The following is an 18,505-nucleotide window of genomic DNA, read 5'->3' on the forward strand; positions in this document are numbered from 1 at the left end:
CAATAAATGAAAATACCCAAAGCTTGCATGAAAAACTTTATTCCAGCCAGATTTCCAGGATGATCAGAAAAACTGGCAGAAGCCTTAAAGAAACATCAGAACTATCGGTGGGATCAGAACGTACAAACCATTTTCTCACTACACAATACCTTATGTTTTCCATTTCCTCATCCTTTTCTGCCAGTTTTCTTTCAAACTCTGCTTTAATCTGAGACAGTTCAAGTTGAAAACGAAGACTTTTGCTTTCTTCATGTTCCAGGGCTCCCTGAAATAAAATGCACACAACTGAACAAGACTCTTAGGGTATCCGTAGACTTTTTTGAAGTGTGAATTGCAACACAGATTAAACATGGAGAACCTCCTTCTCATTTCCAACGGTCTCCTCACCCATCACCATCTACTTGTGGCAACAGCATTTGCTTCTGGAGAAGAGAAACCTTGCTTTCCTAATGTGTTTACTTGTCTTTTAATGAAATTTGGCAGCTGGGAACACAAGCAGTCACCTCCATCAGACTACATGTGGTCAAACAAAACACAGTTTGAGAACTGATGTCTTAGGCCTTGTTTACACAGTTTTTGTACCAATACCAAAACTGTATGTAGAAAAGCTTTACACGGTAATGGTAAAAGGAAATGCTACTCCCCCTGAAGTCAGTGACAAAACTTCCAAAGACTTAGGTGGGAGCGACTGAGCCACGGGATTGTTTGCAAAACGTCTCTAAATCTGTGTTTCCTACCTTTTCCTTATCAGCCTTAAATCAGTAAGTAGATGTGTTTGTATTTTATCCTCACTCTGACTGTCATCAATTAAAGAGATCTATTCTACCTCCTTGCCAAATTTTGCTCCAGGAGCAACCATAGCTCCTATTGTTGTCAGTGGGATCTGTGTATGTCAATCTCTGATTTGACACCAAAAAGAAGGAAATGATGAAAAATATCAGATGTTCTTGATTTAACTAACAAAATCTTCTGCTTTGCCACTGAAATACAGAAATGATATGGCAACCTCTTATTAAATCACATGATCTGTTTATACTCCATACATTGCAATCAAGAGATTTTACATAATAGCTTATGGTTAAACAATAAGATCCTACACTTGCAAGCTTAAGCAGAACTCCCATTGAAGACAGTGGAAGTTCAGACTCATTCCGACTGAGCCAAAACTTCCTCTGATTTAAGCAGGCGGATTAGCTGGACTGGGCATTTATAAAGAGAGCAGAATCACTCACTGATCTATATTTGTCACAAGAAATGATATCAACAGAATAATGATATTCAGGGGACACTGATAAGCAAATTATCCCTTATTTCTTGTCACCATGCACCATCTATATTCATTTAAACAAACATGCCACACTAATAAGCCACCAATGGCAACAGTACAAAAGTAATGCACATCAAAGCAACAGCCAGCAACCCAGATTCGCAAGAAAAAAAAACATTAAAAATTGCACTCCAAAATCAACTTTTAAATAAGATACATCATCATTTTGGGGACATAACACAATCTTTACTCATTAGCCTGATCTGCTCATAGACTTAGAATCCTGCTGAGCTTCTGGGTAGATGTTAGGGATGTTAAATTTAGATTAATTGGCTAATCGAATAGTCAATGCAATTTGCATCAACTACTTGATTAGTCGATAAAGGCACCTCTGCCTTTGAAGTGTAGCAACAGCCTTTGGCTGTTGCTACACTTCAAAGGCAAAAGAGCTGAGGGGAGCATGGGGCCTTTGAAGTGGTCCAGAGGAGGCACCTATGAAGTGTAGCGAAAGTGCTTCATGGAGCCAGCTGGGGAGTCCCCAGCTCACCCCAGGTTCCACACAGTGCTGCTGCTTTCAAGCACCCTTCCTCTCCCCACCCCCTTACTGCCTCTTTCTGATAGAGGCACCAAGGGGGGTGGGAAGCGACTAGTCAACTGGTGTGTTGACTATCCGATAAGCATTTGCTCATCGGATAGTTGACTCGTCGTTCACATCCCTAGTGGGTGTGGGAAGTATTTTGCATAATTCATGAAAATCAGGTGTGTTGTCATATCCCCAAGAACTGATGTATTCTCTGTAAGGAGATAAATATGTACACAGTACAGATAATCATGCTCGACACCCCAGAGCTATGGAAAAAGATGCTATTTCCTCTGCTCTGATTTTAACACCTGTCTACATGGCCGTGAAATCCCTGCCAAGTATAAAACATCCTGTAACAGACCAAAAAAAGTTACACATATTTAATGTATTAGTATTTTACAGTTATTTGATTGATTTTAGTTTTGCAAACATTGTTTAGAGGAGAGCAAATAAGATATTGACACAAGAAATTCAATACTTGACTAATGAAAAATCCCCTTCCACATGCTATACACTAGGCATGATACACTGATGCACAAACCTTGCCCTTCAGTGCAACAAAACCTCAAAAGATCTACAAGCTGTCCTTTAAAATGAATAATCAGGACCCAGAAATTGATATGGGTCCTCCCTGGATGTATGCATCCTTATCACTGTAGAAAATTACTGCAATGACATTCAGTGATTTTTACCAAACAGCATTGGGACGTAAAGATTTTCTAAATAGGCTGTTTTAATTTGGGTTTATGAGACTGATGCTGTTTTCTTAGAAGACTATCATTGTAGAAAGAACGCAGGGCTCTGATCTCCATACAATCCATAATAAGACATTATTTAGAATAAAAAATCATAACGTTTAGCTTTTAATTCTCAAAGAGGAAGATGAGAGAGAAGAATTTGCTGATGAATATATGATACTTGGTTTATTCAGTAAGGTGTTAAATTGGATGAACAAACCATTGCTTTGGGCAGCTTGCATTTTCAAATGACTGGAAGTTTGGATGCTCCAATTTGAGGTGCTTTGAAGAGGCCTTATTTGCAAAGGAAGGGGTCTTGCAGTTTCTGAAAATCAGGTTGCTTTACGGGTGCCTCAGTTTAGGCACCCAAAAACTGATGCTGTCAAAATCATGTCTCTTTTGAAAGTTTAGGCCAGCAAGATTGAGGTGTAAGTACAGAGGAGCAGAGAAAGATATCTCTTAATAGGCAGTAAATAATTGGCAGAAAGTGATGCAGTAACAGACAAACCTCCTTCACGCCCTTCAAAACTTCATCTTACCTCAGCTTCTTCCAGGGCTAACTGAACTTCTGACTTCTCTTGTTCAACCTGTTTCTTGATTTTTTCTATCTCATGAAAGTTCTTGTTTCCTTCACTAATCTGATCGGTCAGATCAGAAATCTCCTCTGAAATGACAATAATTCAGGTATCAGAAAGTCCCAGAAACATAGTAGGTACAATTGTAACATTATGATTTTACCACCCAGCACAGAGAGTGATTACCAAAATCATGCCCATACAACTTTCAAAAGGTTTGTCTGTACACAGAAGTTACACTCAATTTCACTTAAATCTGTTTAATTAAACCAGTGCATCTTTGGTGTGGGGACTCTCTCATAACCAGTTTTAAAAATTGCTGGCATCTGGAACAGCTCTATCTGAAAAACTTCAAATGTCACATGCAGCACTCCATCTATATTCCTCACTCCTATTCCAAGGATTCCTCTCTAAAGAATGTGAGGGTATGTTAGGTCTCCACCCCTCATTCAATGCTTGTGCTCACTCAGGTGAGGCCCAAAAATATCACCTGTTATGGCTGGGATTATTTTGTGATGTCAACTCCTTTGGGTCTCTATGAAGAACTGGTTGGATTTTCTGAGAGTAACAAACATCTGAGAGTTTCTTTATGATTCCATGATCTTTCAATGTAGGACCTACTATTTTAAAATTTAATTCTGGTCAATACATGTCAGATAGATGGTACAGCTCAAAACAAAACCACTGGAAGACAAGCCAGTAAAGCTGAAGAACTTAGTACAGTTCCATTAAAAACAATTATAATACAACGGAACTGGATATTTCAAAATACTCATTAAGGAATAGTGGCCAAAATTTAGTACTAAATGGCTGTTCAGTGGCTTAAGTGAAACTACTTATCTCTACATAACATAAGAACATAAAAATGCCCATACTGGGTCAATCCAAAAGTCCATCTAGCCCAGTAGCTGTCTTCCAACAGGCCAATGCCAGATGCCCCAGAGGGAATGAATACAACAGGTAATAATCACACGATCCCTCTCCTGTCATCCATTTCCGGACAAACAGAGGCTAAGTACACCATTCCTACCATCCTGGCTAACCTCCATTAACTTATACAGCTCTTTTCTGAACCCTGTTCAAGTCCTAGTCTTCACAACATCCTCTGGCAAGGAGTTCCACAGGTTGACTGCACACTGAATGAAGAAAAACTTCCTTTTGTTTGCTTTAAACCTGCTGCCTATTAATTTCATTTGGTGACCCCTAGTTCTTATATTATGGAAACAAGTAAATAATTTTTCCCTATTCACCTTTTCCATGCCAGTCATGATTTTATAGACATCTATCATGTCCCCCTTTAGTCTCCTCTTTTCTAAGTTGAAAAGTCCAACTCTTTTTAATCTCTCTTCAATCATTTTTGTTGCCCTTCTCTGAACCTTTTCTAATGCCAAGATATCTTTTTTGAGATGAAACAATTACATCTGTACGCAGTATTCAAGATGTGGGTGTACCATGGTTTTATATAAGGGCAATAAGATATTCTCTGTCTTATTCTCGATCCCTTTTTAAATGATTCCTAACATTCTGTTGGCTTTTTTGGCTGCCACTGCACATTGAGTGGATATTTTCAGAGAGCTGTCCACAATGACTCCAAGATCTCTCTCTTGAATAGTTGTAGCTAAATTAGTTCCCATCATATTTTGTGTGTAGTTAGAATTATTTTTTCCAATGTGCATTACTTTACATTTATCAACATTAAATTTCATTTGCTATTTTGTTGCCCAATGACTTTGTTTGGTGAGATCTTTTTGAGCTCTTCACAGTCTGCTTTGGTCTTAACTATCTTGAGCAGTTTGGTACCATGTGCAAATTTTGCCACTTCACTATTTACCCCTTTCTCCAGATCATGTATAAATAAGTTGAATAGGATGGGTCCCAGGACAGACCCTTGTGGAACACCACTAGTTACCTCTCTCCTATACTAGTGGAGATGTATATCATGCTACAAAAAGCACCATAACTAGTACCAGTTAGGCCCTTCCTCAGCAGACTTAGCAGTTGACCAGTGATAGAAAGGGTTTGATTTCTTCTTTATCCCATGAAGATAGGCCCTGCTATAGAGTACTATTGGGGTACTTTGGCAGAATAGTGTAGAAAAGCATGCCCTAACTATATGCTGCTCCGGTTCCTTTGGATAAATGCTGTGAATTCAGCATCTTTCAACAGCATCAGATCTGTTTTAACTCTGGATTTAGAGAAGGAGAATAGAACAGATTTCAATGATGGAGGGAACATCTACTCCTCTCTGCTCCAATCAGCAGTGAGACTAATTTTATCCCTTTCCACAGATCAAGTTGCCAGTAGAGCTCCACATCGCAGAAAGACCAGGTTCTCCCTGAACTACTGCTGAACCTGTTGTGCATGGACTACCTTGGAGGTTCTTGTTTTCCCTTTTCACGGTCTCCAGGTTGTCCAGAGTCTCTTCATAGGCATTCTTCAGTTTAAACAGCTCAGTGCTCAGGCTGCGGGCTTCCTTCTGGGAAGCTTCAAGCTCTGCCTGTGTCTCCTCATACTTCTGCTTCCAGTCACTGATGAGCTTGTCAAAATTGCGCTGCTTCTTGTCCAGGGCTGCTGCTGCTGAGTTGGCCTTTTCCAGGTCAATCATTATGTCCTCCAGCTCGTTCTGCAGCCGGTGCTTTGTCTTCTCCAGGGAAGAGCACTTGGCATTGGCTGCCTCAATTGCTTCCTCGGCTTCCTGCAGGCGAGCCGCTAGCTTTTTTCTAACACAGAGGGGAAAAAATGGGGCAAAGCCATAAGACAACTATGAACAACAGCTTCCAAGCCAGTTATTGAGTAAGTGCGACTCCTGATTAGTCTCTCTGATTAGTTCTCTCTCTTAACCTTTTGGAGACAGCAAACACAATGCAGGCAGGGCATATCTTCTTCGGCTGACAGTGTGCAAACCGTTAGCAGCGTGATCCTCTAACTTTGTAGATGCAGGGGACTAAAAATGCGATAGAGTGGAGTTCTCCCTATGGAGGACAGGAAGACAGCAACGCTGATACAAACTACTTACTTGGCTTCTTCCAATTCCTCGGTTCTTTGAATGGCATCAGTCTCATATTTAGTTCTCCACTGTGCCACTTCTGCATTTCCCTTGGACAGTGCCCGTTGCAGCTCTGCCTTGGCTTCTTGCTCCTCCTCATACTGCTCCCGTAGAAGATCACAGTCATGCCTAGCAGCTTGCAGTGCGTGAGCAAGGGCATTCTTGGACTACAGGATTAAAAGGTTATGTCATTCCATTTGAACACGGTAAACCAGTCTGGGACACAATAAGCCCCTACTAATAGATCCCCAACAATCCTTTCTAGATTTCAAAAAGTTCAGTTCTTTTTCCTCTTTGTCTCCGAGTGTTTGGCCACAGATGAAGGCAGGGGAAGAGTACAAGAAAGGACGTTGTCATGATATTGCTGGTCCAAATAGAAGAAATCTCCTAAATGCCACTAAAAAAACCTGTTCCTGTGACATGTCCAACCCAATGTTGAGGCCAAAGAGGTTAATTCATTGACATAAAGATCCAGTCAAATGAAAATTCTAAGATTTTAAAAATATTTGTTACTGCTTGGAGCACATTTTAGAATAATTCTTTCTAGAAAGATAGAGCATAACACATTTTTTTTGCAACTCCCCTTTCCCAGTCTCTGATTTGTCCTGATCACATGCAGAAATTCCTTTTAGTACTTGTGTCAGAATGCTTAGGCTCAAATGTTTTCCTCTACATTAAAAATTAATCCATTCCCATTCATTTCAGTCAACAAGCAATCTAGCCATCTCACTTTTTTTTTAACTTGAGTTAATAAAATGTGTCATTGCCCAAACTTGATGCATAAACTAATGGGGATGAAATAGCCAAAGCATTACCTTGGTTTCCTCTTCCAACAGTCTTCTCATTTCTTCAATTTGCTGAGTGAATGACGTCTTCCCTCTGGAAAGCTGACTTATCAGTGACTCCTTCTCTTCTAGCTGTCTTACAAATTCACCTGCCAAGGAATTTTAATCAAGCAAGGTTGGAACATGAGCTGCTTGCTGTCCCACTGGGCTAAATTCAGGATTTAATTATACCTGCCCAACCCTCCTAAAGAGAAAAAAAGCCATGAATATGGCTGATTTCATGTTAAGGAGAGCATCTGAGTCAGCCTGCTCAGATATATGTAATGCTCAAACCCAACAAAATGTTTCTTTTATTTTATTTGCACATGGCATGTATAGTTGTGCATTAATTTTAGCTGGACTCTTGCATCATTCAATGAAATAGACATATTTGTAATTGTTTTCCTTCATATTTTTATTACCATACATTGCACCATTACCATAGACCTTTTTTCCAACATTGCAAAGTACTTCAGAAACATCAACCTCAAAACATCCATGAGATAGGTCCGAGGAATACATGGAAACACTTTAACGGTAATGTGAATACAGCCAGAGTGGCGGCGGCACACAACAGCCATTTTACAGTGCACAACAATGTTGCACACTAGCGTAGGGCAAGAAGTGAAAAACGTAACGGCCAAGTGAAAATACGTGGGAATTTAGGTTAACAAAAATAGGGATCCGAGTGGGAATGTAGGCAAGAAGTAGAGATTAACACTCCTACTTTTGCAAAAAGTGACACAGAATTTTGCATTATCATTAAGATGACACTGGTTTCCTGTCTCGTTGCAAAAATGGCCTGTTCAGAAGCACAATGCCCTAACCTGAATGCCAGGAAGTGAGGCAAGGCCCACCTGCAATACCACACCTGACCAGTCTCTGTTATACCTTAATAGGTGTTTTTAACCTCCACTGATATGTATGCAACAGAATTCCAGTTCCCTGCAGGGTCTAGCACATGCCTGCAATGAACTCAAAGAAGTTCACTGATGCTGCCTCTACCTACCATTCTCGGTTTGCAGCTTTCCTTTTTGTGTGGTGAGGTCATTCATTAGGCGAGTCATCTCATCCAATTTAGTCTTTGTCTCATTGAGGTGGTCTTCGTACGTCCGACAAAGTTTTTCTGCATTCGACTAATGGAATCAAGAGAAAAGATATAGAAGGCTGAAGACTTCTCAGCTCAGTTTCACACTTAACTGGTTTAACCTTTAATACAAAGATTCACAATAAAAAATAATGATATTTTCATCCCAGACAAGTTGAATTTTGGAAGGCAGAAGGTAAAGATTCTGGTCAATGAGCTTTGGAATAAGAACACCCGCTTTGCATTTTGTTAATATTGTACTATACAGCAAGAGTGTACTTCATTTTTTTCTGACATTTGCCAGTTTTTTTACAGTCTGACTATGGGGTTTTTTTCAATAAAGGTTTGCCGAGAAAAACTTGAGTAAGGAACTTTGGAATTAGCCCAGATTTTAAGATGACCCAGAAGCAATGATCCTGCATAGACATTTATATTTAAATTAAACTTTTAAAAATAAAACGAGTGTGAGGTGGTGGTTTAACAGGACAGAGAAATAGTTGTTTTCTTTAAAGATAGCCTTGGATTCTAAATTGAAACAATGTGCTAGAAGGATCTTGCAATGATTTCAAAAAGTATCACATGCACAGACACATACCCTAGGCATACATTTCTTAAAACGTTTAAATTGCTGAATGGGATTAACCACATAGGAAATTAAACCCACATTAATCTTCCAAAACTAGTATGGAAGGGGTAGCCATGTTAGTCTGCATCTGCATAAACAACAAGTCCTGTGGCACCTTATAGACTAACAGATTTATTATGTGACATGCATCTGACAAAGTGGGTCTTTGCCCACCAAAGCTTATGCTCCAATAAATCTGTTAGTCTATAAGGTGCCACAGGACTTCTTGTTGTTTCTACCAACACTAAAAAGACAGGAAATGGCTGCGTTAGCTATCGCCCCCCCCCCCTCCCACCACACCTTCATGCTAATGAAGGTGACCCAGAGGGACTTTTTTGTGAGAAGGAGGAATAGTTTAGTCTCCATCACCTTCCAGCCCTTGGGTGCTCTTCTGAGAATGCTAAGAGGGGTCCTTTATCACAATAGTATAGTGCTTTGAACATATTACTGGTAAGGACTCATTTCAGATAGCCCACTCAATCGCTGTCATTAGCCTGGGGTGAAACAGATGACTTAGATGTGAAAAGCCTCCAGACCCTTTCTGCTCTGTCCTGAATAATCTGACCCTCTTTTGCCTCCCTGGAAAATTTAAAACAAGCCCCTGTTTGTAGGTTTGTATACAAAGTCTTGGAAGCCCTACTTTTCCTTTGACCATCTGCTCCATGTTGGATGACAAGTCGTCCACTTCCAGCTTCAGTTCACTCTTCTCTTTCTCTAGTTTCTGCTTGACACGCTGCAGGTTGTCCACTTGCTCCCCCAACTCTGCCATGCTGTCTGCATGCTTCTTCCTCAGGGTGGCTGCTGTCGCCTCATAGTGCAGCGTGGCCTCCTCGAGGTCCCGCCGCAGTTTCAGGAACTCAGCTTCCCGCTTCTTGTTCATCTCCAGCTGAGCTGCAGTGGCTCCTCCAGCCTCCTCCAGTCGCTCACTCAGCTCCTCCAGCTCTCGAGCCAGGTCTGAACGCTGCTTTTCCACCTTGGCTCGGGCAGCTCTTTCTGCTTCCAGCTCCTCTTCTAGCTCCTCGATACGAGCCTACAAGGCAAAGACACACATGCATGGAACACCCTTCACCTGCATAACAACTGTCAGAAGAGCTCAAAGTGCTTCATAAAGAATGACCCTTCACACCAGCTCGATGTTGTATGCACTGCAATTTATAAAGGGAGAAACCATGGCAAAGCAGGGAAGTACGTTGCCCAGTGACCAAGATATCAGTGTTTGAGTTAGAATAGGACCTTATGTACAGCCAGTCCCCGAGTTGCAAACGGTCGACTTACGACCGTTCACAGTTACGACCAAAGCTGTCGTAAATGGTGGACCCCGAGTTACGAACGCGATCCGCGCTGATGAACAGCGCGGTCGCATGTAACTCAATGGGGTCCAACTTACGAACGAACCGAGTTACAATCAATTGCTTGGTAAGTCGGGAAAAGGCTGTGTTCTATCTCCTTTTCAAACCAGTAGGTGCTTTCTCTGCAAGCTCGAGCACAAGGTTTGCAGACCAGGAATAGAAGAAAAGCGGTAAATATGGAAGTGGAACGGAGAAGTATCTCCCCCCTTCTTGATTACTGCTCAAGAAAACTGTAATAGGCTTTTCCTCCTTACTGCAATAGTTATTGTGTTGCCAGTGTTCTTCAACCTTTGCCTGGGATGTGAGAGCCTGAGGAGTGCATGGGTGATTGACAGGCCTCACAAACTCTTTTTTCCATCCCTTCTCTACCTCTGAACTGGGACCAGCAGAGCTGGTCAGTCACACATTTTGCCCTGAAAATGAGCCAATGCATAATTAGTGCAGCATCTTGCACACCCCAGAGAAGAACAGGAAACAACCCAGGCAGCTATAGAATGCAGGAGTGTAATGAAGCTTCAATGGATCAGCACCATTTATTCTAGCAAGTACTCTGGATTTTATATCTTAATAATCATTTGTGACAAATTCTGGGCTATATCACTGCAGTTCCCTTCCCTTCCCTACACAGTGTATCATTTCATGAACCCACAAAGCTCTGACACCTTGTAACTCAAGATCTGCAAAAACCAGAGTCTCAGTCTGATTCTTCAGTTTGCACCAGTGAAATCCAGGCTTTGAGCATCCTGGTGTCCAATTTCCTTCTTTTGGTTCTCCTGCACCTGTTCTCATGTTGATTTCTCTCTCAGTTTCCCTCCTTGTTGCTAGGGCCCTTCCAAATTCACAGACAGGCAAAACGTGCCAAGGACCATGAAATCTGGTGTTCTCCTGTGAAATCTGGCTTTTTGTCTGCTTTTACCTTTTACTATACAGATTTCATGGGGAAGACCAGAGTTTCTCAAATTGGGAGTCCTAACCCAAAAAGAAGTTGAAGGGGAATCACAAGGTTATTCCAGGAGGGTCACAATATTGCCACCCTTACATCTGCATTGCTGCCTTCAGATGGGCAACTGGAGAGTAGTGGATGCAATGTTGGTCATGTGCCTACTTCTAAAGGCAGCATCCTGCCAGTAGCAGTGCAGAATCAAGAGAAGTAGTAATACCAGACCCCTGTCACCCTTACTTCTGTACTGCTGAAGGATGGTCAGAGAATGGTGGCTTCTGGTTAAGGGCTCAGTTCTGTAAGGGTGGCAATACCATACCAGGCCATCCTTCCTTCTGCACAGATGCTGACAGTAACTCGGTCTTCAGTGCTGGCCTCCAGCTGTCCAGGTCTGAAGGCAATGCTGCAACCCCCCTACAAACAATAACCTTGCAAACCCTGTCTCAATTCCTTTTTGGGTCAGGATCCTCTACAATTGCAACACTGTGGAACTTCAGATTTATATATTGGAAATAATGAAATTTACCATTTTTAAAATCACGTGCCTGTGAAATTGACCAAAAAGGACAATGAATTTGGTAGGTCCCTATTTATTGCCTTTCCCAAATCCCCATGTCATTGGTTAACCTTGGGCCCTTCTAGTTAAGCCTGGGCTTCTCTGTCCTCTGTGCTTGATGGTGGCCTCCCAAAATGGGTTCTTCTTTAGCAAACTAGCCTCAGCTTCTACTTCTTGCGCTAGGCTTGGAGAGGGAATCCTGAGCGTCCTCAGATGGTATAAACTTCTTTATTATGGTTCATGCTTCAGTGTTGTCTGCCTCAGCATTTGTGCTTCAGGTCAGCCAGCTCACTCTCTTTCTTCTCTGTGCTATGTGTGACCATATCTGATTTGTATAAAAAGCCTTTAGATTTTAGATACTATAGAATTGGCAACAGCATAATTATTGGGTAAGATTCTAAGTTATGTACTGACTTGGTTGTGAGGTTGGTCATTTAGAATCAAAGATTCCTTTATTTGATTAGACTGGTTGTAAAGAACCACTCATTTCTGAATCCAGTGTTTTGGATGGTGTGACTGGAGAGCCTCAGGAAATTGCTTTTATGACTTCTTGTTAGCCAGAGTAGTGGGGGACAAGTTGACTTTTGTGGTTGGTTTGATATACCTCATGGGAAAATAATCAACAGCATTTGGGGGTCTATCTATCCTATTTCCCAGCAATGTATCCTGATTTTGATCTTTTCAATTGTGACTCACAAAAGCATGGTTACACCATGTATCCAGGGAAGAAACATCTGAGGTCAAAACACTTCCTCTCCTTCCCTCACTCTCTATGCTTCTCTAGCCTTAGTCAGGGTTCATTCCTGACTTTGGGTACATGGATGCATCTCCTTCTACATCACATGTGTTTCTGAAAGCACAACTGAGCTCAAAACAAGACTGTGACTTGAAGCTGTCAGCCATAAGAACTATTTGGCAAGCCAGAAACTAGCCCAGAGATCGCGGGCCCCACAGTAGTATAGTATCTAAGACACACAGAAGAAGTGGAGACAAAAAAATTACTTGCAACTCCTTGATCTTCTTCTGGAGTTGTATCACTATGGCTTGTTCATCCTCCAGCTTGGAGTTCAGCTGACTTGTTTCAAATTCTTTCCTGTCATAGAAAAGAAAGTTCTGCAGTGACAGATTTAAACTACCAGTCCAAGCAAAGATTTTCTAAAGCAAATTTTTATAGTCCCCTAATAAAGATCAGGGAATAAAATTGCTGGCACAATCAGACCCAAAATGGAAAGAATATTGCTTCTGTAATATCACAAACTCAGATATGGACATATGACTTGCCCATGTGACTCCAAACCTCATTTTGTTCTTTGTGAATTGCCACTAGCTGTGCTAAGGTTTGTTTGAAACAATCAAATTCCCTCCATGTGGCAGTACTCCCAATCTAAGAGCCTGCATACAGTCATATGATGTGCAACTACATTTAAAGAGTCCTTACCTTGTACAGTATCAGTGCTGGCTAGACTTTTGATAGGGCCTGATTTTAGTTAGCCAGATGTCCGCTTATCACGAGTGTGGCCAAGATTCCCATGGTCTCACCAAGTTTGTTTTACAGTCCTGGCTCTCAGTGTTCTGTGCTGTTATTTAACTCTAATTTACCCCTAAGAGTCCAATAAGCAGTGGAATTGCTGGTAATGCTGCTAGACAATATTGACCTCCCATGGTTCGGCATATTTTCTGGTTCAGCACTGGTCAGGTCCCAAGGGTGCCAGACCAGAGAGACTGAACCTGTAATGAAATTCCTTTTCAAACTCATTGGATAAATATACTTAATAGGGCTGAGGTTCTACAACTATACCATTAGAGGATTAAATGGAGTAGATACTTTTTAGATTTCTGTAAGCCTTTTCCTCCAATCAGCTAAAAGGCCTACCATTACTCATTTTATGCATATGAAAATGAGGATAAATCAAATCTCATGCTGCAGTGTACAAACTGCTGGAGCTAGGAAGGAATTCTCTTCTCCCTAATTCAGTACGGCCCAGTATTCTTGGTTCACCTTTCTCTGAAGAGGCATTAGTATTGGTCCCTGTCACAGGCAGGATTCTGGGCTTGATGGATCTGTAATGGCAAATCCCAGGTTCCTTTATTATTTTGTGCAATATAAATAGTGTCTTACTTTTTTAACTTTTCATCCAACTGCAGCTTATCATTTTCCAAATCCATAAGACTCTCCTGGGTCAGTTTCAAATCCCCTTCCAGTTTGCGTTTGGCCCTTTCTAAGTCCATCCTCACTTTCTTCTCCTGTTCCAATGAGCCTTCAAGCTATGGCAATGAGAAACGAGTCATTAAAGTCCAGTTTTGTGCCACACCCTAATGAATGATGAAGCAGAAGAGTTAAAGTACTATTGTCATATTTCCCATTTTTGCTTTCCAGTTGCCAGCAGCCGATATCAAGAACATAAACTGGGATTAATATGATACAAGGGCCACTTCACATTCCCTGCTTGTGCAGGCTTTACAGCCCTCTTTCTCCCAGCCAGCTCTGTTTGACTACAGGTCAAATATACGGCAAATACAAAGTAAATGAATTGCTTCTTCGTATTGTTTTACTTCTTTCAAAAGTTTAACTATAGAGAGACATTTTTATTGTAGATGCCCTCTCTCTTGGAGGGTTACACTTGTACATCCACATTAATCTAGTTCATTTATGAAAGAACAAAAAAATGTTTCCAAGCACCCCAGATTCCTGGAAGCTATAAGCAATGGAGAAAAACGTATTATGTACATGGAGAGAAGAACAAACTCACATCATCTACTTGCTGTTCTAGTTTCAGTTTAATTTTGCTCAGTGTGTTGACTTTGTCTTCCTCTGCCTGCAGGTCATCCAGAACTTGCTGGTGAGCTTCCTGCAAAGACTTCTTCTCTTTAGTAAGTTTGCTGATGGTCTCATCCAGAGCTGCCATTTCTTCTGTCAGATTTTTGACCTGGTGTGGTAGAAGAAATGCAATAGCAGTGAGAGGGATTACTTGTAAGTAATTACAAAAGAGGATTATTGAAACCTGTTCTGAAGGAACTGTCTACACCAATACTCATATTGGAAAATTAGAAAGTAGTTTCTACTAAATCAGTTGGAGATGGCTGTTTTTGTAAAAGCAGTTAACTCGACTATTAGGGTATTACAGTGAAGGGGGAGTACATTTTAATGTTAGCTTCTCAGCTGAAACTGCAATTAGTGCAAATTGTTGCAGTAGTTTGGTTGGGGGGGGGACAGCTGCTTTCCAACTGCCCTGATTTTTTTTCCAGCTTCACTCGGGGGTCGGGGGAAAAGAGGGGGAGAAAGGAGAAGCTTTGACTTTATAAGAGTAAGAGGTGAGTTAGACCAGGGTTATTTACTATGGCAAAACCAGACAGAGTTCTTTGATTTAGCGGCAGCAGAAATCGCTTGGGAAACTGGAGACCAGTCAACTGTGTATATAATCTGGTCTTGCTGGGTGGCCTACTGTCTATGCCTTTCAACTAGCAGATCTCTTGTATCTCCTGCCCTAATGTAGTCCACCCTATGTGTAAATCCTCTATGGAGATATATGACCAAGTTCTAATGGTACCTTATTTTCAGTAGCATGTTTTTCTTTTTCTACTTTTGCCAGTGTTATTTCAAGGTCATCAATGTCTTTCTTCAGTTCAGAGCACTCATCTTCCAGTTTTCTCTTCTTGGATGTTAGCTCAGAGTTCATCTCCTCTTCATCTTCCACCCGCTCTGTCAGTTCTTTGACTTTTGCCTCTAGCTGGATCTTGGATTTAATCAGCAAGTCACATCGTTCCTCTGCATCTGCCAGAGTGTCTTGCTCCTGGCATAGGACAGAGAAAAGGACAAAAATGTCTGGGAGTTAGCAACTTCATTCTTTTCCATTTATTCTCCACTCATTTAGTTCTCATGATGCACGGACCAGTTCACATTAGTACAGAAAATGCTAAGAGTATACCAGACCAGTTCTTAAAACGAGGTTAATAAGGCTTTTTGAATGATAACTCTGGGTTTCCTCATCGCATACACTCTCATAGACAAAACTCCTGACAAATTCAATGGAAGCAAGATGGAGGCTTTAATGTTAGGCATGCCCTCTCAGGCGAGCAATTTGACGGAATATAATTCACAACTAATTTGGACATTAATATTACCTTGAACCCAGAATTTTTGCATTGGCAGGCTATCCGTTTGCACTCACAAACATGAGAATTTATATTTATTGTTAATTTAACCTAATTTCCTAGCCAGAGCAGCTGCATAATTTACAACGGTTTGTGTAAATACCTAAAGCTAAGTCCCCTTTGACTGGTTGGTTTGCAAGATGTCATATCTGAAAGAACATTAAATAAAACATGAACCAAAAATAGCTTTGCTAACTCACTGCCTGCAGCTGAAGCAGCAAGTCATTCTTCTCCTGAACCAGAGAGACTTGCTTTTCTTCCAGTTCCTTCCTCCTGGCTTCAGATTTTTCCAAGGCCTCCTTCAGCTTCAAGAATTCCTCTTTCATATTGGCCATCTCCTTTTCTGTTTCTGCGGACTTCAAAAGGGGCTTGATCTTGAAGAAAAGCTTCATCCAGGGCCAGTTCTTCACAGTCATGAAAGCGCGAATGTTCCACTGGATCACAAGGAGGGCATCCCTAGTTTAAAAAAAGAAAAAAAAAAAAAAAGTAAAGCCAGACTGAGTTGAGGGAGATATGAACATGCTTTGAACAAGTCTCCAGATCAGTTGTACTTTTGTGCTCTGAACAGCAGTAGGAACTTGTACTGATACAGACAAAACATTTCCTTATGGCTTGACTGCCAAAAACACTGAACATCTTCAGCTGACTGATTTTAGTCAAAATTGTGGGTGAACAATATGTTGTTGTAAATCTATACTTTATTATCCATAATATAATTCAGTTAGAGACGTAAGTGCTTCTATAAGGACCTTATTTAGTCATCAGCTGCAATAGTAATGGTTTCATCCCCCAGACTGGAGGGAATAACCCTCGATTGTCTGTACCTTCGCTCCACTATTTTTTGGAACTCAATGCGCATCAATTTGCCTCGTGCTCTTGCTTGGATCATTGTGAGGATCTTGGATAGCCTCATATCCCTCATCTCTTCCAGATGGCCCAGGAGACCAGCCTTAAAGAATACCTAAAATATAAGCAGATGTCATTTAACAAGCTCAGAATAATTCCATACTCACAAAATATGGGGCAATATAAGTCAATTTTTATTCTGATTCTAGTGGTCAAGGGAAGACTGGTAACAATATAGAAGCAGAGTGGTGGTTAGGTACTATAAAGATCTGTGTCAAGGGATTGTGTTATAAATTTATACTGACATCACCACAGTACTCATCATAGTCTGATCTTGCCTATTTCTACTGTACCAAATTCATTAACAACCATGCTACTAATTGATGTTAGACCCCTGGAATGTTTTTAAACTTTTTCACTTGGGCAAAATAAAATAGGAGCAAATCTGCTGTGGTATAATTGTTGATCTCACTAGCCTCGTTCAATGTAGAAAATCATCCTCCTGTTGCTGAAAATGGGTGTATCTGAGCTGGTGCTAGCATCAATTTCACTGTTGGGGTAGACAGGACAGAGTTGTGGTTAGCACCATTTCATAAACTGTAGTCAAGTCTCACTTTGTGTAAATAAGGCAGCTGAATCAGTGCTGGTCCTGTCTACACTGGCAGTGAAAGTGCTATCAGCTACCGGTTGTTGGCAGCATTATTCTTTTAGAAAATAATACGCAGAGCATCAACTACCTCTCGACATGTAAAGCAGAACTCATCTGTACTATTGTTTGTATTACTAGCTTAACAGTATAATTTCTTTTACTGGTAAGACTCTTGTTTTAATCTCGCTCAGGTTCTCGTAACCATATATTACCATCACTGACAGCTGTGTGGTGATTTACATGAGAAGAGATTTTTGTGTCCATCTAAATCCTGGATAACAAGTGTCCCCACAATGCCGCAAACCACATCAACTTCACTACCCTCACCTCTCTCATGTTGCATCTTTATTGCCATTATTAGACAGAATGTTTAAAATAGCTGCATCAAGATATAGGCTACTTCTCAATGGAAACATCAATATTCATGACAAGAACTTATAGCTGGGTTTTTCTTGCTATGTTAAGCAGTGCATTTGCTTTCTCTTTATTTTCAAATATGGGCTTTGGTATGGTCATGTTACCATATAAAACATTAACTTCAACAACATTTAGATCTAGGTCTGAACTCCGCAGATTTGAAATCTTTGCTTTCAAAAAAGGAATCTCAAGTTCTTTTCCAGTTACCTTTGTGTGTCCAAAACGATACTGGGTTTGGTCAATATCTAAAGAGCCCAACAGTTTTTCAGCAGCTTTTCTGCTGTCCACAAACTTATCTTCTGGGATGGCAGCTGGATTCAGAATACGGTACCTGTTAATAAAAAGGGGAAGAATAAGCAAAGGGGGCCAAGGAGGCTGGGCCAGGTTCTGCTTTCATTAAACTGTAAAAAATATGGGTAACCTCAGCCATGCCAGTGGAATTATTTCAGAATTAATCCAAGAGCAGAATAATTCCTCTCCAATTCCAGGCATTTTGAACTGAAAATTAGTATGAATGCAACAGAGAGGGAAGAATTGCCCTGGCTCATTTTTATGAAGAGGCTACAAAGATTTTGACTGCAATTGGCTCATTTGAAGAAAGGGGACGTGTCAGGAGCTGGTCTCAGCGTTACCTCTGTTTAAAATCAGCATATAGCACTCTGTTTGGAAATCCTTTACGGCAAATACGGATTCCTTCCAGGACACCGTTACAGCGAAGCTGGTGGAGGACAAGGTATGGATCCATTGCCCCTTAAAAAAATTCAAGAATTTAATTAAATGAGATTTGTCCATAAGGATTAAACCTTCATTTTGCCCAGTAGGTGAGAAGAGTTGGAAGAGCATGCCTCGAAA

The 18,505-nt window shown here is 40.9% G+C and overlaps 1 protein-coding gene across 1 annotated transcript in view; it reads right to left on the minus strand.

Moving 5' to 3' along the window:
* MYH15 (myosin heavy chain 15) overlaps window positions 1-18,505 on the minus strand; it is a 70,759-nt gene that overhangs the window by 20,091 nt on the left and 32,163 nt on the right. Inside the window, exons 21-35 of the mRNA XM_075908240.1 lie at window positions 18,286-18,403; window positions 17,861-17,984; window positions 16,566-16,702; window positions 15,942-16,197; window positions 15,138-15,380; window positions 14,340-14,516; window positions 13,709-13,854; window positions 12,592-12,682; window positions 9,385-9,774; window positions 8,042-8,168; window positions 7,024-7,142; window positions 6,179-6,375; window positions 5,533-5,882; window positions 3,127-3,251; window positions 150-265 (exon numbers count right to left, since the gene is read on the minus strand). Coding sequence (XP_075764355.1) covers window positions 150-265; window positions 3,127-3,251; window positions 5,533-5,882; window positions 6,179-6,375; window positions 7,024-7,142; window positions 8,042-8,168; window positions 9,385-9,774; window positions 12,592-12,682; window positions 13,709-13,854; window positions 14,340-14,516; window positions 15,138-15,380; window positions 15,942-16,197; window positions 16,566-16,702; window positions 17,861-17,984; window positions 18,286-18,403 — 2,716 coding nt within the window. The remainder of the gene's footprint in view (window positions 1-149; window positions 266-3,126; window positions 3,252-5,532; window positions 5,883-6,178; window positions 6,376-7,023; window positions 7,143-8,041; window positions 8,169-9,384; window positions 9,775-12,591; window positions 12,683-13,708; window positions 13,855-14,339; window positions 14,517-15,137; window positions 15,381-15,941; window positions 16,198-16,565; window positions 16,703-17,860; window positions 17,985-18,285; window positions 18,404-18,505) is intronic.

This window comes from Pelodiscus sinensis, chromosome 1, assembly GCF_049634645.1.
Source record: "Pelodiscus sinensis isolate JC-2024 chromosome 1, ASM4963464v1, whole genome shotgun sequence".
Taxonomy (NCBI): domain Eukaryota; kingdom Metazoa; phylum Chordata; order Testudines; family Trionychidae; genus Pelodiscus; species Pelodiscus sinensis.